This window comes from Capra hircus, chromosome 9 (genome assembly GCF_001704415.2).
Source record: "Capra hircus breed San Clemente chromosome 9, ASM170441v1, whole genome shotgun sequence".
Taxonomy (NCBI): Eukaryota; Metazoa; Chordata; class Mammalia; order Artiodactyla; family Bovidae; genus Capra; species Capra hircus.
The window spans coordinates 70,138,398-70,164,159 of NC_030816.1; the positions used below are offsets into that span (position 1 = coordinate 70,138,398).

Consider the following 25,762-nt stretch of genomic DNA (forward strand, 5'->3'; position numbering starts at 1 on the left):
CAGCCAAAGATGTGTAAAAGAAAATAAAAGGTGAAAAATGGTAAATATCTCATGATCTAATGTGAAAATAAGGAGTCTAAACTTAAAAGAACAAGGATTTTTAAAAAGCACAACCATAAAACAAAAAGTTAATGTTTGTGCTATCCCAACCAGACATATTCTTCAGCAAAACTTCAAGAGGCAGAATTATATTTTACAGTATTTGATATCTTACTTCTGACTTTTTCACATAAAGAGACTGTTTATGTAATTCAAATCTCACAGTTCAAAACAATAGTTTAAGCACTGAGAAATAAGTATTCTACTAATTAAAATGACAAGTGAGGCAAAACAACTAATTAGTCTTCAATGCTGTATTTTTCAACTGTAATAAGGACTTGATCCAACCAAATCAGGTTTTAAGCAATTCAGAATTCTTTTGTAATGCCCAAAGAATGCCTCTTCCCAGCCCGACTGCCATATATGGGAATCAAGAATCTAGTTAACAATAGAGCACTCTTAGGGACAAATGTAGGAAGAGAAGACAAAACAGAGTTTTGAAATTTTATATATAACAAAGTAATTTGTAACCATTTCAGACTACCAAATGCCAGAAGTTACCTAAATTATTTAAGTACATGTCCCCATCTTTGCCATTTATTTCTTAATATTGATATATTCATTTTTTAAACTGACCATATCAGGTTAATGATAGCATAAATCAATTTGAAAACTGTAATAAAATACCTCAAGAATAGGTCTTTGAAGATATTAATGTTAATTTTTGATTTATACATAAAGGTGCAATTCTTACTTTTTTGGTACAGAAGTGTATGGAATACTAACCTGGAAATGTTTTAAAGAGATTGTCAACCAAGACAGGCTTCTCTGCAGTTTATGATTGTCATCTTAAAACGACAGCAAATGTCACATTTTTACATGTCTTAAAACAACATAATTGTGATTTTTATAAACACCGAAAGGCAAAAATTTTAAACACTTCTGAAAAAAGTTAAGCCCTCTGCACTGTGAATATCTGGAATTTATTCACAGAACATGCCCAACTCAAACTTAAAATGGGGCATACAGTCAGTTGTCCCTTGATGTCTGCAGAAGATTGGGTCCAAGACTCCCTGCAGTACCAAAATTCACAGATGTTCAACTGCTTCATATAAAATGGCACAGTATCTGTACATAACCCATGCACACCTCCCATACACTTTATATCATCTCTAAACTATTAACAGTATCTAATGCAAAGATTGAAGGCAGGAGAAGGGGATGACAGAGCATGAGATGGTTAGATGGCACCACTGACTCGATGGACATTGAGTTTTAGCAAGCTCCAGGAGTTGGTGATGGACAGGGAAGCCTGGCATGCACTGCAGTCTATAGGGTCGCACAGAAGCAGACAAGACTGAGCAACTGAACTGAATGCAATGAAAACACCATGTAAATAATTGTAAATATAATGTAGTAGTAGTGTAATGTTAGTCACCCAGTCATGTCTGACTCTTTGCGACCCCATGGACTGTAGCCCGCCAGGCTCCTCTGTCCATGGAATTCTCCAGGCAAGAACACTGGAGTGGGTGGCCATTTCCTTCTCCAGGGGATCTTCCCGATCCATGGATCAAACCATGTCTCCTGCATTGCAGGCAGATTCTTTACTGTCTGAGCCACCAGGAAAGCCCAAATATAATGTAAGTGCTATGTAAATAGTTGAAGATGAGTGGCAAATTCAAGTTGTGTTTTTTGGAATTTCATGAAATTTTTTTTTCCAAATATTTTTCATCCTTCGATTGAATCCATGCATATGCAGATATGAAGGGTCGACTGTATCTTCTTCTCTCCAAATATCAAATTCCTAGCAAATATATACAATTTCAAATTAAATTCACAGGCTTTTTGTTTTGTTTTGCTTTAACCTATCACGTAACATATTGCCATGAGTCTTTGGATGTGGCATCTAACCAAAAAAAGCTGCAAATGGTAACTCTCTGTATGAGAGGTGTAAACACAACAGGAGACAACATTTTTGTGGACTTTTTTAAAACACGACAAATGGCATTATCCACATCATTCACGATTTAAATATTATGTATACATTACAGATCATCTCCATATCAACAGTTATGTAAGGGGAACACTAGAAAATAAAAATTTTATAATGTTTTTATGCAGTGCTTAAGCAACTGAATGCTTTATCTGAAGAGCCTATGATGTAAAAATCAGAATCAAAGTTTTGCTTTTTGAATGCATGGGTTGTAACCCACAGAAAATGAGGAATAAATTGTTTGGTCAGGATCTTGTTAGTTTAAGAAGCAAAAAATGTAAGAACCAAAATATGCACACCATTAAAAATACTAATTCTGAAAATTATGTAGCTAAAAATTAAATCACCCTGTCCAGCAAGTTCCAAAAAATTCACACATTTCAAATATTAAGGCAACTTTTTCCCAACTAATCAGTACTTTATAAAAATATATGTCACTTCAAAACATTATATACATAGTGACAATAAATTTAGCTAGTTGTAATCTTTAATACATTAATAAAGTGTCACATATTACAAAGAAATTATACTAGGAGCTTGCACATATGTGCAAGTGGAATTTGACTTTTTAAAGTACAGGTTTTAAAACTGAGCGAAGTGAACGTCCCTCTTTAGTGAGTTCTCGCGTCACGCACATACACGGCAGTGGGATCGCTTCCTCCCGCTTCTCTACAATGTTGTAACTGCACTTCTTCAGGTGGTCAGCCATGCTCAGGATGTCAGCAAACTTCCATTCATCGACAGAACAAAATGCGGTACTGAATCGCCATACCTAGAAGAAAACTCTACTTCAGATTTAAACCAGTCAATTTATAAGAATTAAAACATTCATTTCTAACTGTTATGAGAAAAAAGTGGCTTGCTACAAAATTCATTTTGATACAAATCTTTTTATTAAATATTTATAAGATAACTTCTATGACATTATGACTTTAAGAAATCTAATAGCAAAAAAGAAAAAACTTAGCATTAAAAAAATCACATCCAACCTGGCTTATTAAGCAATTTTTAATTTCTATAGAATATTTAGAGTCACTTGCTAAAATAATATACACTGTACTAGATTTTCATCCTACCCAAAGGACTATGTATATAGGAGATATTGATAATACAAGTGTTTTTCCTCCAAAAAAATTTCCATGACACCATATGAAGTATACTAAAAAACACTCTACGATACTGTGCAGAGGAACCTTTTCTTTTCACTATTTATTAATAGTAATGGCATTTAGTAATACTGACGAATATAAGTTCTTCTGCATATAAGTTAAATGTTTCTGGAAATTTCTGTAGAATTTTTTGTAAAATGAACAGTTCTTAATTCCATATCAATAAACAATGCATTTCTGGGAAAAAATGCACCTAAGAACTTTCGGAGAAGGCTTTCTTGACGAGATAAGATCTGAGGAATAAGCAGGATATACCAAGGAGATGAGGATCGCAAGCTCCAGAAACAGCTTCCCAGGTCTGAATCCAAGGACATGTTACTTAGCCAGTTTTTTTATCCATAAATAGGGACAGCAGATTAAATAAATTAATAAAAGTGGACACTGTCTATACATTTCAAGCATTCAAATGGAGGTTTCAGGGACAGTGTACTCAAACACCTTAAGGCAAGAAGAAAACATTCAACAACTACTAGTAAATTCCATGGCTGGAATATAAAGGAAACTGAAGAGGCAAGTAAGGACAAACTTATGAAAACTCTTAAATGTTTCATTAAGGACTGCCCCTAACCCAGGGCAATGGATAGACATTTTAAAAGTTTTTAAGCACTACAGCATAAGAACTGTATTCAAGAAATTATTTACCACTCTACATCTTCTACAGGCAATATGTTGGAGAGGGACTCAGTTGGAAAGAGAAGCCCAGAAAGGAAGTGGCTGCTACAGTAACCCAGAAGAGAACCACAGGTGGGACCAGCCAGGGAAATAGCAGTAGAAAAGCTTGAGAGGCATGAAGAAGGGGAGCAACCGGACTGTGGGAATACCAGGAGAAGGAAACAAGGGGGGGAAAAGGGGCTAACCTTAACTCCCAAATTCCTAGTTTAGGCAACTTAAGAGATGATAATGCAACTTTCTGAGATTAAGAGGGGTAGAGAAATGGAGTAGGCTGGATATGCTGAGTTTACTGAAGATAATCAAATGGAGACGTCTAGTAGGTGCCTATATATAGTGACCTGGAATTCAGAGGAGAAAATGGCCAGGGATATACACATGTTAAGTAATTTGTATGAATGATGGCAATTTAAACTCCACGAGTAGATGACATTTTCTGTAGTGACAGAATCCCCAGAAAATATTTCACCTCATAGATCAATACTAGTGGACAAGGACAGAAAGGGACCATGCTTTGAGTGTCCCAGTCCAATGGCAGAAATACACAAAATCATGTAGTAAATGAAGACACACACATACTCACATATACATAGCAAGTATGAAATTTTCTACATAAAATAATTAATGTGTGCATTTACTGGTCAAAGCTTCAGGAGAGCACAGAAGCAGATGCAAAATTCTCAAAAACTGGAGCAATGAAAAAAAAAAAAAAAACTGGAGCAATGAGTCAAAATAAGAGAAAACCTAAGGGTGGTAAAAACAAAGTACCCAGAAATATGACCCCTGTTCAACCAATATGAAGGTTATCAAATTTTTTTATACTTTATGAAATCAGTTTCATATTATAAATGTTCTAAAATGAAAAAACACTTTCAAAGACAGCTGTAATGCCTTCTAGTTTCTACTGGACAGTGCCTCAAACAGAAGCTGGCAAAAATAAGATATCACACAAGGAAAATGGTGGAGCTAGGCTTTGTTCCCAGACCTGCCTAAATCTCCTGGTCAAGCTTCCAATCTGCAACACACCCTTGTTCCGTGCTAAACCCACAGTCTGCACCAATAACAAATCCTACTGCCCTTATTTCACTTCAAGCCATCTCCACATCCATCCATTTTGTTTTCTATATCCCAAATTGACACCGTCAAACTGTGGTGATACAGAAGACTCTTGAGAGTCCCTTTGACTGCAAGACGACCTAACTAGTCAACCCTAAAGGGAATCAACCCTGAATACTACATTGGAAGGACTGATACCAAAGCCCCAATACTTTGGCCACTTGATGCGAAGAGACAACTCACTGGAAAAGATGCTGATGCTGGGAAAGACTGAAGGCAAAAGGAGAAGGGGGCAGCAGAGGATGAGATGGTTGGATGGCATCACAGACTCAATGGACATGAATTTGGGCAAACTCTGGGAAATAGTGAAGGACAGGGAAGCCTGGCCTGCTGCAGTCCATGGGGCTGCAACGTGTCAGATGCAACTTAGGGACTGAACAACAATACCCCAAATACTCCACTGGTCACCTACTAGTAGTACATGTTTTTTTCATGTCTCCTTATTTAAGTTTTACTTGTAACAACCAACTTCTAAGAAAGAAAGGGCTAAGAACGTACAGAAGCTGCCAACTGCAAGCAATTAAAAAGAAACCTTCTCCTTGATTCCTCCATCGTCCTACAGTGCTAATGTGCCGGGGGCCAGCGTGAGGAACTCTGCCCATGGCAAAGGTCATGAGGAAGGAGGCTTGGCTTACGCAAAGGCGTGATCAAGCCTCAGGAAATTCCCTGTTCCTGAGCATCTACCCCCAAAACCAGAGTCTATCTACTTTACTGTTTCATGCTCTCACCTACACCTCTGACTTTATGGGGGGCTGCTCCCCACCGGTTCTCTTGGAGAAGGAGTAAACGTGCAGTTCGAAGTCAATAAAAATTCCTGGGCATGACAAGAGTGTTTCAACTTACGGACTCCTCTGAAGGTTCTCTACCCTGCCTGAGTGGGTTCGTCCGGCCACATGTGATTGTACAGCCTCCCAACCATGAGAGGCACAAGATGCTTTAAAACTTTCTAAATACAGACTCTTTTGAGAAGTTAGAAAATTATTAGTATAGTATAGTGGGTTGATTAGGAATTATATTGGTGAAGGGTTTTTCATTTATTGTGCCAATAGTTACTGCTAATTCCCTGCCCTGGGTGTGACAAGGGTGTCTCAGGTCAAACCTCTCTGCTGACAGACTAGCTTGTGTGACAACCTATCAACCATAAACAGCACAGAGAGTTTGGAGTATTTTGAGAGTCTTAATTAGCATAGGGCTTTTATCATTGTTGAGTCAATGATTGCCGTCAGGCCTCCATATCCTTAGGCACCTGGGAATATATTGATCAATGTATTTGGAATATAGAAAAGGAAATATAGTAGTTTTTAAGGTTAGCAATACTAGACTTTTTGAGTTAATGAATTTTCTCTTTTGTAATAGATCACTGTACTTTGTTATAAATCACTGTGTCCTTGGTATGTAAAAATGTAACTTCATCACTATCTTAAGACTAAATAGATCTTAAGGGGAGCATTGGTGAAAGGATTTTCATTTGTTGGGCTGATGTTTGCTGCTAAATCTCCATATTCCCTGCCCTTATAATGAATATAACTAGCATATAGGAGAAATAAATATTAACCTTTAAGATTAATCATGTTAACCTTGGGTTAAATAAATTCCTTTCTTGATTGTAACTCACTACACCCTCACCCTATAGGAATGCAACTTTATTTGGAGGGTGGTGCCTGGTTTAAGAAAAAACACCCTTGGAAAAAATAAGTTTTTTGGTTATCAGAAAGAAAGGGTAGTAAAATGTCAGCAGGTCTCACAGCCAGAAGATGATGTAAAACCCCTAAGACCTTTGATTTTGATAAAGGTCAGGACTGCTGACCCCCGTGTGACTCTGTATTCATCCCTATGTGTAACAAAAGGTATTTAAGCAAACCCCAAAATAAAGAAATCGGATCAGTTTCCGGAAAGACTGATTCCCTCATGTTGCTTCTTTCTTGCTCTCCGTTTTTCTGGCCGAATTCCCATCTGGTGCATGGGTACCCACCAAGTCTGCTAATTTTGCCTGGGCTTCTAAGATCGGACCGGGAGGTGGGGGGCCTCAGCGCCTCCTCTCCTTCTGGAGAATGGGAAGACGCTTGCGGCCTACGTAGGTGGTGATTGGTATTCCATGTGAACCAAGTTATTCAGCCTCTTTTTCTCTGCTAATTTTCTAATCCGTCTCTATCTGTAATTAAATAAGTTATTTCCAAGGATGCCGACTCGGCATCCCCACCTTCGAATCACCCTGGATCCAGGGGGCTGTACCCCGGCACAAATGTTTCAGATGGAGCCCAAATTAGAAAGAAGGTGGTTAATATGGACTCAAGCAAAGGGAGTTGTTTCAGAAGTGAGTAGGTACACAACCCCTCAACTGAAGAACTACAAGTGGCCTCTGTCATACGACATTAGAATCTAGTTCTAGGATGTCTGCAGTAAATATGTGATTATGACTAACAATGTATTCACATTGTTATTATCTTTATAAAAAAGTTTGTCATCATACTGAATTATTTTTAAGGATGGTCAATTTCACAATGGGCTTCCCAGGTGGCATTAGTGGTAAAGAATCTGCCTGTCAATGCAGGAAACATTAAGACATGGGTTTGATCCCTGGGTCGGAAGATCCCCTGGAGGAGGGCATAGCAACCCACTCCAGTATTCTTGCTTGGAGAATCCCATGGACAGAGGAGCCTGGCAGGCTATAGTCCATAGGGTTGCAAAGAGATGGACATGACTAAAGCAACTTAGCATGCACGCACGCAATTTCACAACAAAGATGATCAATTTCACAGCAACAACATTATTAAGTGCCTATTATATGTCAAATAAGGAATTGATACAATTAAATGACACCAACCTTTTCTTTGATCTGCCATGACGAATTTCCTTCTGGATACTTCTTTTTCCCCCACTGAAGTATGACCATTCCGCGAGACTGGAGAAGACTGCCACATACATCCCTCATTAACTTGGATACACATGAGAGCTGGCATAAGCTGAAGCCATCGAGAAACCCTGCAATATGTTGCAGGACTTCAAAAGGAAGACTACTTAGATGGTCACTATGTAAACCCAGCACACAGTTTCTAGCAGGCTCTACTAACACTGTGGATACAGACGGCTGAACTCCAAATGACCGCAAATGGTGATCATGTATAATCTTTGCTCCTTGTGTTGACGGACAAAATCTACGCTGTGAATAGGTACAACCATAATATGCTAGAGGACACCTCTGTTCCATCCAGCCATTGAGTCCAGCATGAATGTCACCATGCACATTCTTAAAATGCGATGAAAATTCTTTTCTTCTAAATAATTGTCCACAAACAAATGTAAACATTGGACGCTGCTTGGGCTGGTACCTAGCAACACATTCCAATACTAAGTCCAGCCCCAGTGTCTGAAAAGGGCTTGGATTTGAAAGCTGTGGGTTGGCATGATCACAAGCTGAAGCTGAAGCTATTTCCCCAACCATTGTATTTGTAGCTAAAATGGCAGATGGAAGTGAAAAAGTCTGAGTCCCAAAGTCAACGTGATAAACATCAGCCATTCGACTATCAGATATACCTCTTCCACCTGGAGAATCTCCTAGACAAAACAGTAATGCTGCTGTGATTAGATCTATTCCCTGGAGACCCATTGGATCTTCCGCAACTTCCAAATCTGATGTATCTACTGCTTTATCTTCCTTTGGTTTAGACCAACATGAATTCGAAAGAAATTTGAATGAAGGAGGGTGACTGAAAGATAAGACATCCACATTCCGTAGGTCCCCTAAGTCTACCTTTTTCCAACACAAGTCTTCATCATCATCTGGCATGAGGATATGCTGAACTGTGCCATTAGGCAAAGCATCAGGTGGTATTACTTCCCTAATTTGTGCTGCTACTAAAAGTGAACTAGAAGGTTCTGAAGAGCCATCTGATGCTACACATTCTCCATTTGTTAAGTTACTTTGTTTTGAGTCAGTACGTAAATCCTGGTTCTGCTCAATGACCTGTGCACATATATCTTCCAAAGGAAAGCCATTACAAAGAGCAGGAGTGCCATAAGAACTGGCATCCAAGTCACACAATAAATCACTTGAGCCATTTTGTTCCAACTGGGCACTCTGACTTGTGTCCTTATGGTCAATCCCACCTACTGCTCCCATCTCATCCTCATAAAGATGGTCCTGGTCTTTCGGGTTTCTATTCTGTAAGCTTTCTCTGGCATTTTGCTCTTCATTCATTTCATTTGGGGAAGCACAAAGACTCGTACTTAACATGCCAATGTCTCTTGTAGCAGTATTCAGAATATCTAAAGCAGCAGCCAAACTTCGGGTTGTTTCAACAGTAGCTTGATACAGTGCACCATAAGATTCTTCATCAACAGACACCAAACCATTAGTATGTGGTATTTCTGAGACACTTGGTTTAACTGAGATCTGTTCTCTAGGTTCTGACACTTTATCAGTTGCTTTTGACATCATGGTGGCTACTTTAAGAGATTCTAAGAGCATCCGTTGGTCTTGAAGGGCCAAGGCCATATCTAATTGTGCCACTTCATCAACATCTCTGCTTAGATTTTCATATGATTTCCGGTCTGCATAACTAACTGGCCATCGGTTCCATTCCATCGTACAGCACACCACACTTGCAGGACACATTTCTAGATGTTCAGCAACTTTATTTCGAGCCATTGTAAATGGACATCCAAAGTCACTATTTAAGCAAGGCACTCGTTCAAATGGACATAGAAGTCGATGCTCATCAGCCTTACATCCATGGAAAACTGCTCCACAAACCAATGGACAACCAATCAAGTCACAGGAAATCCCAGGCTCTGGTCTTGTCATACATCGTCTACTGACACAATTAACGCAGTGCGAATGCTGCAGCTCTTCCTCCATGATGGCCAGTTCAGCTCTGGTTATTGAGATGGAAAAGAAATAAGATGTTAGGCAAAAAGTGGCTGATTTTTAAAACAATGTTTTAAGAATAAAAATCAAATCATGAAGGTATATTGGCTTACATGAGAATGAAATATATAAAATAAACACATTTAATGAGTTTATTTTACATATAATTGATCCATCTTGAACCAACTTAAGAACATCAATTCAAGAAGTCAAAAATTCATTTTTACATAACATGCAACAATCTGCTCAAAAGGCCAAATGTTTCAAAATATAATACTTAAATTCTAGTATATTATGTAGTGTATAAATGTCAAAAACAAATTAATGCATATTTAACTTCGAGATTTCAGAGAATACTTGTATCTTTTTACACTTTACTTAAACTGATTATGATGTGCCCCCACATTACACAGACCTCATCATATTCCTGAAACAGAATAATTTGAATTTCATGAAAATATTTAACTAGAATCTGATTAGAAGTTTTCTTTATATTCTTTCTAAATACATCAATTCACTTCAGATTTCAGCTACTGACCTCTCCTTCTACATATGCCTTAAGAAATTCTAAAACAAATCAAGAGAGTAAGCCTTATTATTAATAAAACATAGAGGGCACTTAACCAAAAAATGTAAGTTCTAGCTCCAGTTCTGTGACAGTGGGCAAACCACTTACTTCTGAGGGCCATGGTTTCCATTCATTTATTCAACACTTATTTACTGTGTAACTGCCATGTACCAGACTCTGTGTTTGGTATGGCAATAATTAGGAGACACAGTGCCGCTTCCCAAGGAGCTACAGCACAGGGTTAGAGATGAAAGTAAAACCATGCCACTTTTTAATATGACTAATATGACAGAGAAAATAATCAAGATGGGAACAGAGTAGAGAAGAATTCACAGCAGTCTTGAAAGAGGAGGAGTCTTAATCATAGGAGGGTAGGGTTAGAAAGGAAGAAGGGTATTCAGTGCTGAAGCAACAGCATATGCAAATACAGAACGCAAAAACTGGCAAACCCGCCGAGGGACCCTCAGGTTTCCCAGTGTTGTTGGCTCACAGGTGACATGCAAAGTTCCTGTGAGAGATGCGGCCGGACGGGAATAAGGCAGATCATGGAAAGTGCACTGTACGCTATTCTAAGGAGTTCAGACCTCAAGTAGTCAGAAATCACTGAGGATTTTAAGCAAAGAAATAGCATCCATAAAATAACATGAAAGGATTACAGATAACTAACGGTCTTTCCTGCTTTTATCAAGACAAGTTTTATACACAAAGAAGAGAAGGCACTGCCACAATGCACCGATTTAAATCATAATTACTAAGCCTGTTCAATGTCTTCTTTTCTATAAATCTTCAACTTCTTTAATGGCTTGTTCCTATTAGTAGCAAAAACTTAGAAGGCTATTTCATCTTTAAACCCTAAGTAATAAAGCAGTATCTTCCTTTTGCTACTACTTTGTTCCTATTCACTCAAGCTTTCAAAAGAAAAACAACAAATAAACAAACCCTGTTAACATCCCATGTACTCTTCAGCCCTCTAATGTGGCTTTATTTTTACAACCACTCACTAAAACCACTGCATGAAGATTCTCAGTGCTAAATTCAAAGGGCATTTTTTTCCACACTCATCTTTTTAGCCATTACATCATTTTGTTGACTAATTCCTCCTCCTTTCCGAACTACTATCTTTCTTTAGTTTCTATGATCTCACATTTCCCTGCTTCTTCCCCTGTCTCTGGTTATTCCTTAATCTTTTCTTCTAAAATATTTCTCTTCTTCAAGGATCCATGTTATTTCTGGTTCAATCTATACATTCTCCCAGGGTGCTCTCAATTTCTCAAAAGCTTCAATTGCCACTTATATGCTGAAAACTTATCTGTACCTCCTGCCCAGATCCCTCGTCCAAACTTCAGATCTCTACAGCTACTTACTTACTATATACTTCCACTTGCATATGGCACAGGTAACTCACCTCAAAATTCCCCAAATTAAATTAATAATTTTCTGGATAAGAAGCCAATTTTTAGCCTATTTTCTTCACTTCGTGCATAAGAGATTGCTAGCTGAATGTTTTCCATAAATTCAATCTTACATCTAGGTGGCTAATGTAAAATAATTATTTCCCAGATTGCTATTTGTCTCTAAGACAGACTTAATTTTCCTCAAACTCAAATAGTGAAAGTCTACTATTGACAGAGTTTTGGTGATTAAGCAGCAAAGTTCTGAGTTGATATTACGGTATGCACTGCTGCCAGGGACAGAAGAAAACGAGGCACACATTTATCAACAAAACTGCACTTTAAAATGTTTTTTAAAATTACAAATTATGAATACTTATGAATGTTTATCCCTATAAAATTTAAAGCCAAGGAAATGACCTATAAATTAAAGATATACTGCTAAAGGGGTCAAAATAGAACAGATGACAGGCTAATGATGACATTCGTAACTTATGCAGAGAAACTTTAATAAGAAGACAAATTTTACTGAGTGATTAGATTGTGGAAACAGCTGCAGCTTTCTTATTTTGCAACAACTAGACTGAGTTCATCTCACATGCTGAAGGTTATAAACTTGACTGTTACTAAGAGAGAAACCTAAAAATACAAGCAGTTCCAACAGAAGTGACCAGTGCTCTCAGAACTAGTAGGAACACTTTATGTTACATGCACATCACATGACCACACCAGACAGAACACATCTCAAAACATCCCTTAATTCAGATGTGTTTAAAATAGCAACTGTTACAAACAACTGAGTTAAAGCATAATAGCAACAACTTTAAAAGGCAAAAGTAGAAGGCTCTCAAGGTTCAAAATAAATAGACTCCCCCACACTATTCCTCCATCGGACAAATGTTTAAAAAAATAATAAATAAAAGTATCCACAGCAGTAAGTCCATAACATTTATTATTTATTGAAGTAAGCTTAAAGGAAAAAGGAACATTAACTAGGTACTCTATCCTTCTTGGTATTAATATATACCATGTTAATGTCACTTAATCCTTGTAACAGCCCAGAGAAAACTGAGGTACAGAAAGGCTAAGTGACTTAGCCAAGGTCATCTACCTAGTAAGTGGCAGAGCTAGGACTGCAATCTGTATCTGATCAATATATATGGACAAAAACAGATATGCTTACTTACAAAAGTTTAAGAAAATAACACAGCACTTCAGTAACCAGTGATGCAATTTTAACATGTTATTTGAGGAATGGAGGTTACACAACTTTGCTTTGCTTGTAGTTTATCCCAGCACTTAATCACTCTTGTGGTCAAGAAAGTCTTTTTGGTCCTTTCTAATTATAATAGCACATTACTTTGCTTTGAACATTGGTGTTTTACTAAATTATTTTTTTAAAAACTTACATATGTACTGCTCAATATAAATGTACAAATTTACTGTTTGTAAACTGAGCTGTTTACTCAAAACAGTTATACAAAGAGGCAATCAAGTTTGAGTCCATTTTACAATTAAATATATTAAGGTCAAGAAAGTCTTTTTGGTCCTTTCTAATTATAATAGCACATTACTTTGCTTTGAACATTAGCGTTTTACTAAATTATTTTTTAAAAAACTTACATATGTAATGCTCAATATAAATGTACAGATTTACTGTTTGTAAACTGAGCTGTTTACTCAAAACAGTTATACAAAGAAGCAATCAAGTTTGAGTCCATTTTACAATTAAATATCTTAAGAAATAAGATTTTTAAGAATGTACTAGACAATACCCAAAGAGTATTCTTGGGTATTCTTTCAGAATTTAAAACTTTCAGATCCATCCTCTTTCAAAATCGCTATTATCAAATTAAATATGCCTCCTAAAAGTATTTCACAATTGCTCAGGAATTCTATGAAACAAGTTTAAAATGCCGATCCCTGATTTATCGGTTGAACAGTGACACAGCAGGTCCGGCAGAAAATATATTGCTACAACTGAGCTTCAAGCTCAAGATGAGCTTAATTTAAAACTCCTCAATATTAAGTTTTTTAAAAACTCTAAAACAGAATCGTAATCTTCCAAATAACATATCTATTTACACTTGAAGTTGAATGACTGAAAAAAGTTTCATTAGACTGCAAAATATTATAAATGATTAAATGCTTTACAATAGTTTCAATGTTCTCCAACAGAAATTCTAGGCCAACTCATAATCCAAGTGGCTGACAAGTAATCCATAAAAACAATTTTAAGACATGGCATTTGCCCATACAATGAAATGAGATCTTTTTATTTAAGGCTATTTCTAGACATAAAGATATTGCCTTCAAAAAAGAATTATTTTTCCAAATTCATGACAATACATAAGGCAATAGATAAAAGAAAGAATTGCAAATTAGCATGATTTTAAAATATGCTAAATCAAGTCATCCAAATATTCAACACAACTTGCTGCCTCAGGCTGATCTTAAGGTGTGCCTCTGACTCAAAGACAGACAGACACAGATACAGACACACACATATACACACACACACACTCCCTCTCTCCCCCCTTTCCTGTTGTCTCAAATCGTTATCAGCTTAAATGGTACTTTTCCACATACCCAAAGGCAAGGTATGACACAGATTCCATATACTCATGTGTTCATTACACTCTGCATTTTTCCTTGGTAATACTAGTCATGCTGCTCTTGCTGTTTAGTCACTAAGTCATGCCTGACTCTTTTGTGACCCCATGGACTGTAGTCTACCACGCTCCTCTGTCCATGGGATTTCCCAGGCAAGAATTCTGGAGTGGGTTTCCATTTCCTTCTCCAGGGGATCTCCAGTGTTCCTTGTATTCAAGATTGTGCCTTGTTTAGAGACTTGTTTATTAATATGAGCAAAATTATTATAGTATAAGAAATAACCAATGGATTCCAAAACAATTCTTGATCCATGGAAAGCTACATACATCATAAAAACATACTTTATAAATCTACTATTAGTCAACCAGATTGACTCAAAATTAAAAATTACCTCATTGTACCTTCTGTAAAAAGTCAAAAGTATTCAAATATTTACTGAGTATCTAGGGCATATGTTCCAGGCATTATATGTGGAATAAGCTAAATTGTCCATCAAAAAAAGCAACTCAAAGGGAAAAACAAATCAAAGAAAATTAATTTCAATCTTCCATTGTTTAAAATAATAATAATAATAGAAGGCACAGAAGGAAATGTTTAACTGTATATTTTCTTTAACTTTTTAATGAATCCTGCAGTCTGGTTACAGGTTACTGACTATACATGGATGCAATTCAAAGAGAATAGCAGAGATTGAGGTGTCCACATGTGAGCAGGTGACTGAGTACGTAGAGGGTGAGGAAAGGAAGTGGCATCAGTCTACTTCCTTAATATTACAATCAATATGATATTAGACCTTTACTGACAAAGGTCCGTATAGTTAAAACTATGGTTTTTCCAGTAGTCATGTATGGATGCGAGAGTTGGACCATAAAGAAAGCTGAGTACCAAAGAATTGATGCTTTTGAACTGTGGTGTTGGAGAAGACTCTTTTGAGAGTCCCTTGGACTGCAAGAAGATCAGACCAGACCATCCTAAAGGAAAGCAGTCCTGAATATTCACTGGAAGGTCTGATGCTGAAGTTCCAATACTTTGGCCACCTGATGTGAAGAACTGACTCACTGGAAAAAACTCTGATGCTGGGAAAGACAGAAGGCAGGAGGAGAAGGGAATGACAGAGGATGAGATGGTTGGATGGCATCACCAACTCAATGGACATGAGTTTGAGCAAGCTCTGGGAGTTAGTGATGGGCAGGGAATAATGGCGTGCTGCAGTCCATGGGATTGCAAAGAGTCGGACATGACTGAGTGACTGAACTGAATGATATTAGATTAAAAAAATTCCACTGAGACAATAAAATGTTGCTTCAATGAAAGGCTGAAATAGAAATATAGACAGACTTACTCATTAGTTAACCAGTAGGTCTATGACTGAAACTTCATATTTAGCAATCAGTTCTGACTCCTCCAGAGAGAGTCTCATGCTTATTGCTTAGTCAGAGGTGCTGCTGAACAATAAATACAAACACTGCTGCTGATTTACTAATCAGGTGTGCTCAGTTTTAAAGGCCATAATAAAAATATAACCTCAATTGGATATTTTATTTTACTGGCATAAAAACGGGGGCTGGGATGACTAGCCAAGACTGAAAAATCCAAGATCATTAAACTCCCATCTCAAACTACCTGGCCTACTGATGAGTTCAAAATGGCTAAACTGGTTACACAGTATACATTCTTTTACTAAATTTTTGTTCTGACTTTTTTTAATAGAATGATGACCTAATTATGTGGAATTTTGTTTTCAAGTTTCTACCCTTCCAGTTATGATATAATCAAAACATAAATCTTGCATTTCTAAATATGGTCATAGGTAACTGATCTCAAAGTGAAAGTTCTAACTACTTGAAATTGTTCTCCACTAAATAAACGAAAGAAATTACTATAGACTTACATCAGAAATTAAAGTAACAAATATTAATCTTTAATTTCATACCAGAATCTATTTGAGTTGATACTCGGATAAAAATAATCCACCAGAATGGTGGAACTCAACTTATTACAACGGGCAGCATGGCACAGGGGAATGGGCTTCCAAGGACTCAGCTTTGTGACCATGATGCAATTACTCTGTGAAAACAACCTAGTACTCTACAAAGGCTGGATGTAATTATTAGCATGTCCAGTACAACACAAACATGTATTGCTCAGAAGACAGATGCACTTCACTTTACACAACAGACACACACATGCACAAAATTTTATCTATATATATATTTCCATATCAGGTCATTTATACTTATAAAGTTTATTAAAAACAATCATATGAGGATCTAATGCTAACATTATTCACTCTTAAAAAAAAAAAGACAAACCTTTTTGGAAAAAGATTTTCAAAGACTGGGTTGTGTTTGAGGCATGCTTATCTTGTATTTAATTATTGAGCTACCTATAGTGTAAAAACCACTAGTCCAAAGCCAATCTCACTTATTTCATCAAAAAAAAATTGAAATTAAATAATATTTTATAGCCTTTTGACTGAAGACTTGAATATTAATAAATTCTACAAATACCATGTCATTTCACAGCATGTGCTAACTTCTTTTAATGAAACAAGCAGTCACGGTAACTTAGTTACAAGAATTACCAAAACCACCCGGAATAGCATAAGGCTTATGCCGTTAAAAGCCACATTTTAGTAACATAGTCTATCAAATAGTAAACACACATGAAACAAGACCTATTTCGGTGACCTTAAAGGACCTCTCTAACTATATACAGTATCTCAAAATATGTATTATTTTTCTTTAATAGCATATTAGGACATTTTATTTAAAAAAAAAAAATCTCCAACGCTAGCCATACGAAAGTACTGGATTGAAATTAAATACCTAGTACACTTGGAATACATAAAAGTTTGCCTATATCCGAAACTTCAGTTCTCTGATAACACTCTCAAAACTCCACCCACTAATATTTCCAGAATCACACATACACAAAGAGCTATGTCACCGCATTAAAATACTAAATAAAAAGAAATTAGCAATTTAAAAAGTTAGCAAAACATCATGTTATCCCCAATTAAACTTCTGTGGTAAGAAACAGTGACTAAGCATAATGAACATGATTCAGCGAAAACTGTAAACTGAAAACCTGAACCCTTAGGAAAACCCTCATCTTATATTTTATGCTACTCTCTTCCCTCTTGGCCGTCAACAACTCTGGAAAAGCTTAAAAAATATGAGGAAACGCAAAATGTGTTAATAGAATTTCTAGGACTCTAACGGACACAAAAATGGACTGAACTGTAGCAAACAGAAATTAAAAGCTTAGAAAGCTTGGGGTTTTGTATGTAAAGTTTTGAGTTAATCTACACTGAAACCAGAATGCCCATAAATAACTTCATCTTGGATCCGAGTCAACAAAGCAATTATGGAATAAAAGGTCAATTCCTTCCCAAGCATCTTTTATCCAAGACTTACGACAGGGCTCAGAAACAAAAACAAGACACAGGGAGAGGGGGGAATGGAGTACTAGAACCACGATAAACAACACGTTGTTCTGGCTCTATTCTCTAAATACACGCGTAAAAAAACGCGCTCAAATGAGATTACTTTGAATTCAACGTGCACGCTATGCTCCCTTCCCAGCAAGGCACTTCCAGGAGACAGGACACAAACAACTTGGAAATGGTCATATCCCTCAGACCTATAAAATCAGGATTCTCTTTAACGAGGGCTGAGGCTAATACTAAGATCCTCTCACTTCCATGAATGGAAAAGTTACCAAGTTCACTCATCCCGTGGAGACAGTCGGCGATGCCTCTCAGTATTACTTTAACCCGTCTGTCCCCAAACAAAGCAAGTTTCTAATCTGCAAAAGGGAAGAGAAGCCGGGTTTTCGAGGATCTTAGGGCTTCCTAAGTTTAACTCTGGCTTCTCCCCCACCTACCCTCACCCACAGACCCGCGAGCCCGGGTGGCACCGAGGGGTCGGCCCACGGGGTCTGAGGCGCCATTTGCCGGCAGCCTCCAGGGCCGGCCGGGCAGCAGGCTGGGCGCGGAGGCCAAGCCGCCGCCGCCCTCTCGCCGCCAGGACCCGGCCTGGGACTCGCGGGGTCCCCGCGAGGCCGTGTTTGCTCCGCCCCAGGCCCGGCCGGGCCCGCCCGCCGCAACGGCGCCTCCGGCTCGGCCGCCGCCTCTGCCCCCGGGCACAGCCCGGGCCGCGCCAGCCTCCCGGGCAGTCTGCCCCCGACACTCACCGGCCGGCCCGGCCGAACCGCGGCCCAAATCCCAGCTGCCGCGGCCGCCGTGCTCAGCTGCTCCCCGCTGTCCCGGCGCCACTCAGCGCCCCACACCCCCGTGCAACCCGCCTGCTGCTCGCCCCTCTGCCCCACCGGGCCGCCGGCTTTTCTCTCCTCGGCGTCCTCTCCCGGCGCCGGTCCTCTCCGCGCGCCCCGCCCCGCTCCGCTCTTCTCCGCTGTGCCCCGCCCACCCGGCCGAGACTCCGGATCTGTGGCAAGTCGGGCGGAGACGCGCGCGCCGAGCCAGCCGGGGACGCGCACGCTGAGCTCCCACCGTCCCTCGCCCTCCTCCCCGGAAGGGACGTGGCGAGAGGGTGTGGTCTGGAGTCAGAAATCGCGGGGTTCCGCGCGTTCAGCTTGCGGAGGGAGTTGGGGGGGTGGTTCCAGCTGGGCTACACGTGACTTCTGCCCCGCAAGTCTACCAAATCCTGTTCGATTTTAGAAGCTTGTATTCCTGAACGAAATCTTAGGCACGCAGTTTTGGAATTCAAGAAACAGACCCAATTTAAAGTGACTACTTTAATTGTAGGATAAGCAACCCAGATCCCTTAATTCTGGGTGCAGCAGTCTTCCCCTTAGGTCATATTTAGAAAATGGGGCAGCTGTCACTGAATCTTAGGTGAGCAGGCCTTCCTGCCGGCTGATAGGGCCCAGTTCAGTTCAGTTGTCCAGTCGTGTCCCGACTCTGTGACCCCGTGGACTGCAGAACGCGAGGCTTCCCTGTCCATGACTAACTCCCGGAGTTTACTCCAACTCATGTCCATTGAGTTGGTGAGGCCATCCAACCATCTCATCCCGTGTCGGCACCTTCTCCTGCTTTTAATCTTTCCTAGCATCAAGGTCTTTTCAAATGTCAGTTCTTTGCATCAGGTGGCCAAAGTATTGTTACTTCAGCTTCAGCATCAGTCCTTCCAGTGAATATTCAGGACTGGTTTCCTTTAGGATGGACTGGTTGGATCTCCTTGAAGTCCAAGGGACTCTCAAGAGTCTTTTCCAACACCGCAGTTCAAAAGCATCAATTCTTTGGCGCTTTGCGTTCTTTTTAGTGGGATTCTCACATCTATATATGACTACTGGAAAAGCCATAACTTTGACTCTACAGACCTTTGTCGACAAAGTAATGTCTTTGCTTTTTAATATGCTGTCTAGGTTGGTCACAGCTTTTCTTCCGAGGAGCAAGCATCTTTTAATTTCATGGCTGCAGTCACCATCTGCAGTGATTTTGGAGCCCAAGAAAATAGTCTCTCACTTTTTCCGTTGTTTCCTCATCTATTTGCCATAAAGTGATAGGACCGGATGCTATGATCTTAATTCTTTAAATGTTGAGTTTTAAGCCAGCTTTTTCACTCTCCTGTTTCACTTTCATCGCGAGGCTCTTTAGTTCCTCTTTGTTTTGTGCCATAAGGGTGGTGTCATCTGCATATCTGAGATGGTTGATATTTCTCCTGGCAACCTTCATTTCGGCTTGTGCTTCATCCAACCAAGCATTTCACATGATGTAATCTGCATATAGGTTAAATAAGAAGGATGACAATATACAGCCTTTTCCAATTTGGAACCAGTCCATTGTTCCATGTCAGGTTCCAACTGTTTGTTGCCTCTTGACCTGCATACAGATTTCTCAGGAGGCAGGTAAGGTGGTCTGGTACTCCCATTTCTTAAAGAATTTTCCACAGTTTGTTGTGATCCACACAGTCAAAGGCTTTGGTGTAGTCAATAAAGCAAAAATAGATGTTTTTCTGGGATTCTCTCTCTTTTTTGACAATCCAACGGATGTTGGCAATTTGATCCCTGGTTCCTCTGCCTTTTCTAAATCCAGCTTGAACATCTGGATTTAGAACGTCTGAAAGTTCTTGGTTCACATACTGTTGAAACTTAGCTTGGAGAATTTTGAGGATTACTTTGCTAGCATGTGAGATGAGTGCAATTGTGCAATAATTTGAACATTCTCTGGCATTGCCTTTCTTTGGGTTTGGAATGAAAACACCTTTTCTAGTCCTGTGACACTGCTGAGTTTTCCTAATTTGCCAGCATATTGAGTGCAGCACTTTAACAGCATCATCTTTTAAGACTTGAAATAGCTCAGCTGGAATTCTATCACCTCCACTAGCTTTGTTTGTAGTGAAGCTTTCTAAGGCTCACTTGACTTTGGCTCCAGATGAGTGATCATAGCATCATGGTTATCTGGGTCATGAAGATCTTTTTTGTACAGTTCTTCTGTGTATTCTTGCTACTTCTTTTTAATATCTCCTGCTTCTGTTAGGTCCATATCATTTCTGTCCTTTATTGTGCCCATCTTTTCATGAAATGTTCTCTTGGTGTCTCTAATTTTCTTGAAGAGATCTCTAGTCTTTCCCATTCTATTGTTTTCCTCTATTTCTTTGAATTGATCACTTAGGAAGTCTTTCTTATCTCTCCTTGCTATTCTTTGGAACTCTGCATTCAAATGGGTTTATCTTTCCTTTTCTCCTTTGCCTTTCACTTCTCTTCTTTTCTCAGTCATTTGGAAGGCCTCCTCAGACAACTATTTTGACTTTTTGCATTTCTTTTTCTTGGGGTGTCCAGATTCTTGTAAGTTCTGCCTCCCCTGGGACCAAGATCAGCCCAGCAGGATTCAGGCAGCTGTTGCGAAGCCCTGATGGAGCAGCCCACCAAAGTCTGCTTCTGTGAGGGACTGTGATCCTCCACACAGACCATAGCAGTGAGGTTGACTTGTGGGAAAGACAATGCAATCTAATGGAAAGGCGGCTAGAAGCTGCTTTTGCAGGTTACTTTGCAAATGACTAAGGGATGACGTCAAATGACATCAAATGACATCAGGGCTTCCCTGATGGCTCCCACAGTAAAGTGTCTGCCCGCAATGCGGGAGACCCAGCTTCGATTCCTGGGTCGGGAAAGTCCCCTGGAGAAGGAAATGGCAATCCACCCCAGCACTCTTGCCTGGAAAATCCCATGGACGGAGAAGCCTGATAGGCTACAGTCCATGGGGTCGCAAAGAGTCAGACACAACTGAGCGAATTCACTTCACTTCAAGGGATGAAGAAATATCATAGAGCCATATAGAGAACTGGGGTCCATTTCCCACGACTACTGCCATGCCTTGGTCTAAGGCCAAGGGACAGGAAGTAAAAGTGCCCGGTAGTAGTTATCCCTTATATCCCCTCATGGGCTTCTCTTGTGGCTCAGCTGGTAGAGTATCCACCTGCAATACAGGAGACCTGGGTTCAATCCCTGGTTCGGGAAGAAACCTGAAGAAGGGAAAGGCTACCCACTCCAGTATTCTGGCCTGGAGAATTCCATTGACTGTATAGTCATAGGGTTTCAAAGAGTCCGACATGACCGAGTGACTTTCACTTTCACACCCCCTTACCTCTACCCCAGTGTCCATCCCGAGGGCTCCTGCCCAGGCCTAAGGGAAGAGAAGGATAAAGAGATGATGACTAACAGTATATAAAAGCTAGTGTTAAAAAAGACAGGAAAAATTGTACCATGCATATCAGTGCCTCATTTCCTAAATGACAGGGGGTTGTAACACCAACTATTAAACAAGGACGTAATCCCTTAATAAAGGTCAGTTCCTTAAATAAATGAATTTAGCTTTTTGAAAAACTTAGTCTATTTTGATTTTGTCTATTAATAATTTGGCAGTAGATGGGCCCTGGTCCTCAGTCCCGAGTGTGAGAGCTATTGTCGTGAGAACTAGACAGAATGAATGGTGAAGCAGGCAGGATGGCCCTGTGGAAAAAGATGTGGGCAGCCGTCTATGTGGGCTGCTACATTGGCCCTCCTTTGCTCCTCGGTTTCCCTACACTTGCTCACTGCCCTGGATTGAGTGACACGTCTGCCCTGTGCTTTAGCTCTCCTCCTATCAAATGAAGGGGCTAGAATAGATGAACTCTGAAGCCCTTTGTAGCTTTAAAATCTCTTGATTCCATGTTTATACTTATTGAAATATGGGGTTTTCCTCTTTACTAAATCACCTAGCTGACACTGGGTTACTCTCAACCCCTCTCAAGCTGACTAATTTCAGGGGTAGACCTCACAGTCTTCTTTTCCCCCTCCATCTCAATAATTTCCTGTGTGCAGGCATTTAAAAAAATAAATCCTTTCTTCCCATCCTGTTCATTTCTTCCTGTTACCATCCTAAGCACATTTGACTTCTGCTATTGCCTGACCTGTCTTTCCTCCTCCAGTGCTTCCCACCTCAAAACCACCACCAACTTCATTCTTCCGATGACATCCATTTCATTTTGTCATTTCTCTATTCAGATGTCTATTATGACTATCTAATGCTCATGGGGTAAGTCTCAGTTCCTATCTTCAACTGCCCGAGGTAAATCTTTCATTCTAGCCTGATCAGTTTCCTTCTTCTCTCCATCAGACACAATTCCAAGTCCAATTCCAAGTCATCTGTGCTCATGTAATAATAGTAACTTCTTCCCTCTTAGCTGTGAAGCTCTGACCCCATGTCCTCCGTGAGGCACTTCTGTAGTACATCCTGCCTGTGCGCAGCACTTTGACCTCTGCCTCACTCCACTGTCACCTGCTTCACTGGTGTACATCAGCCTGCAGTATCTCCCGCCCCATGGAAGCATGTTTTGCATTGTCTTCCTATCTCCCTTCAGTATCTAGTATTCAGTTCAGTCGCTCAGTCGTGTCTAACTCTTTGCGACCCCGTGAACCACAGCATGCCAGGCTTCTCTGTCCATCACCAACTCCCGGAGTCTACCCAAACTCATGTCCATTGAGTCGTGATGCCATCCAACCATCTCATCCTCTGTTGTCCCCTTCTCCTCCTGCCCCCAATCTTTTCCAGCATCAAAGTCTTTTCAAATAAGTCAGCTCTTCACATCAGGTGTCCAAAGCATTGGAGTTTCAGCTTCAACATCAGTCCTTCCAATGAACGCCCAGGACTCATCTCCTTTAGGATGGGCTGGTTGGATCTCCTTGCAGTCCAAGGGACTCTCAAGAGTCTTCTCCAACACCACAGTTCAAAAGCATCAATTCTTCGGCGCTCAGCTTTCTTTATAGTCCAACTCTCACATCCATACATGGCCACTGGAAAAACCATAGCCTTGACTACCTCCTGTGTAATGTAGATGCTTAACGTTTGTTTGTCACTTCCGGAACAAATAAAACATATGCTTCTCTCATTTTATCCTATCCCCATTTTCGCTTTCTGTCCTATGGTTTCATTCCTCAGGAAACTTTCTCTTGGTAACTTTTTAAGAAAATAGGTCTTAAATTTTTGTTTCAAGCGGAGAGAATGCCAGGAATCACAGATTTCCTTATGTAAGTTCTCTTCTCTACCTATATGCAACTTGGACTTCTAGAACAAAGCAATCATCTATATGACTTAACCACTGAGAGAAGTGACAGCAACCCTGACATTTTAAAATCAAAAAAGGAAGAAAGGGCAGTATTTTGTTTGCTTCACCTCTGCCCTCAAAAAGGAGGGCCTTGCATCTCCTCAAATCACACTCTGCAAGCTGTCTCTCACAGGCTTAGCTCTTAGTGGCTTTTTTAAGAGGCCATTTTCAAGTTGGAGAAGGTTTAAGAACCATAAGAATGAAAACAGCAGAAATATAGGTACAAAGCTTAGACATGAGACGAAATTGTAAGAGAGAGAAGTTCTCAGCAAATGCAAATGCAGTGGAAACTCAACAACCAGAAAAATTACTCCCTCCCTTTTTCAGTGTCAGGCAAATGGCATCACTGTTAAAGTAGGTTTTCTTTCCCAATTAGACTAGCCTGCACTCAGGTAACCCAGGGACCAAAGCAACAGACAAATCAGGACTCAAGTTTGTCATGTACTAATTAAAGAAAGCATCACTGGCCTGAGACAAGTGTGAAAGGGTGGGGGCTGAATTGCAGCTGTGAAATCATGGGACAATCAGAATTGCCAGCTGGGGCTGCGGTGGGGGATACCATTCCTCTTTTATATATACCTAAGGAATTATAAGAGAGAGAGAGAAAGAGCCAGTTTGAATCACCTAATTGCCAGAATTTAGAACCTAATAGCTGTAATTATATTTCTTATATAGTTTATTTGAAGTACAGAGAATGTGACAAATAACATACAATTATATGGTAATTTAGAAACAGCTTGCCAAGGATAATGTTCATAACCCCAAATCAACCTTGCAATTTTATTTAAATAAACAAGGGAATTTGAGTCTTCCCAGGTGTGTAAAGAATCTGCCTGCAATGCGGGAGACACTTTTTCACATGGGTTCAATCCCTGGGTCAGAAAGATTCCCTGGAGAGGAAAATGGAAACCCACTCCAGTACTCTTGCCTGGGACGTCCCATGGACAGAGGAGGCTGGCAGGCTACGGTCCATGGGGTCACAAGAGTTGGACACCACTGGGCAACTAAACCACTACCAGCGAGGGAATTTGAACCAAGTCAGCTTGGAATTTTGGGAAAGTAGAAGACCCAGGTGCTGAAGCTGAAGCTGAAGCTGAAGCTCCAATACTTTGGCTACCTGATGCTGAGAAAAATTGAGGGCATGAGGAAAAGGGGACAAGAGAGGACGAGACGGTTGGATGGCACCACTGACCTGATGGACATGAATTTGAGCAAGCTCTGGGAGATGGTGAAGAACAGGGAAGCCTGGTATGCTGCAGTCCATGGAGTCGCAAAGAGTCAGACACGACTGAGCAACTGAACAATGACCCAGGTATTGTTCCTGTATACCACAGACTTGGTATAGGACACTGTTGATATTATCAATCAGCTGCATTTCAGTGTTTCACAATTTTAGTTATTATAATTAGACCTATTAGTATAGTTACTAGCATACAGACCATAGGGTTGCAAAGAGTTGGACATGACTGAAGTGACTTAGCACTCCTTAGCATACAAAATATATGTCTACTGATCAAATAAAGGAACAAATGAATAATTCTATTTCCCAAAAGGTTTTTGAGTGCCCCTAAGGTGTTGCATTTATATTTCCAGTAGCTACCACTAGGTAGAATAGTCTGTGCATGAGCAGATAAGCAGGTAGCCTTCTCGCAGGTGGGGGTAATAATGACACTGTCTTATATCAAGGTCTACAAATAAATACGTGTAACTTTGTTAAGGTGACAGCACA

At 39.8% G+C, this 25,762-nt stretch overlaps 1 protein-coding gene across 1 annotated transcript; it reads right to left on the reverse strand.

The window, feature by feature from the left end:
• On the reverse strand, window positions 1,435-18,820 carry FBXO30 (F-box protein 30). The gene is made up of 3 exons (XM_018053307.1): window positions 18,623-18,820; window positions 7,811-9,860; window positions 1,435-2,804 (listed from the first exon to the last, which is right to left on the reverse strand). Exons 2-3 carry the CDS (start codon window positions 9,842-9,844, stop codon window positions 2,601-2,603), a joined length of 2,238 nt encoding a protein of 745 aa, XP_017908796.1. The 5' UTR covers window positions 9,845-9,860; window positions 18,623-18,820; the 3' UTR covers window positions 1,435-2,600.

Bases quoted from the DNA above. Each gene is read 5' to 3' on its own strand.
- FBXO30 (XM_018053307.1), bottom strand. From the start codon at position 9,844: ATGGAGGAAGAGCTGCAGCATTCGCACTGCGTTAATTGTGTCAGTAGA. The intron at 2,805-7,810 runs GTTGGTGTCATT...GTTTTCTTCTAG, and splicing joins CATGGCAGATCAAAGAAAAG to GTATGGCGATTCAGTACCGC.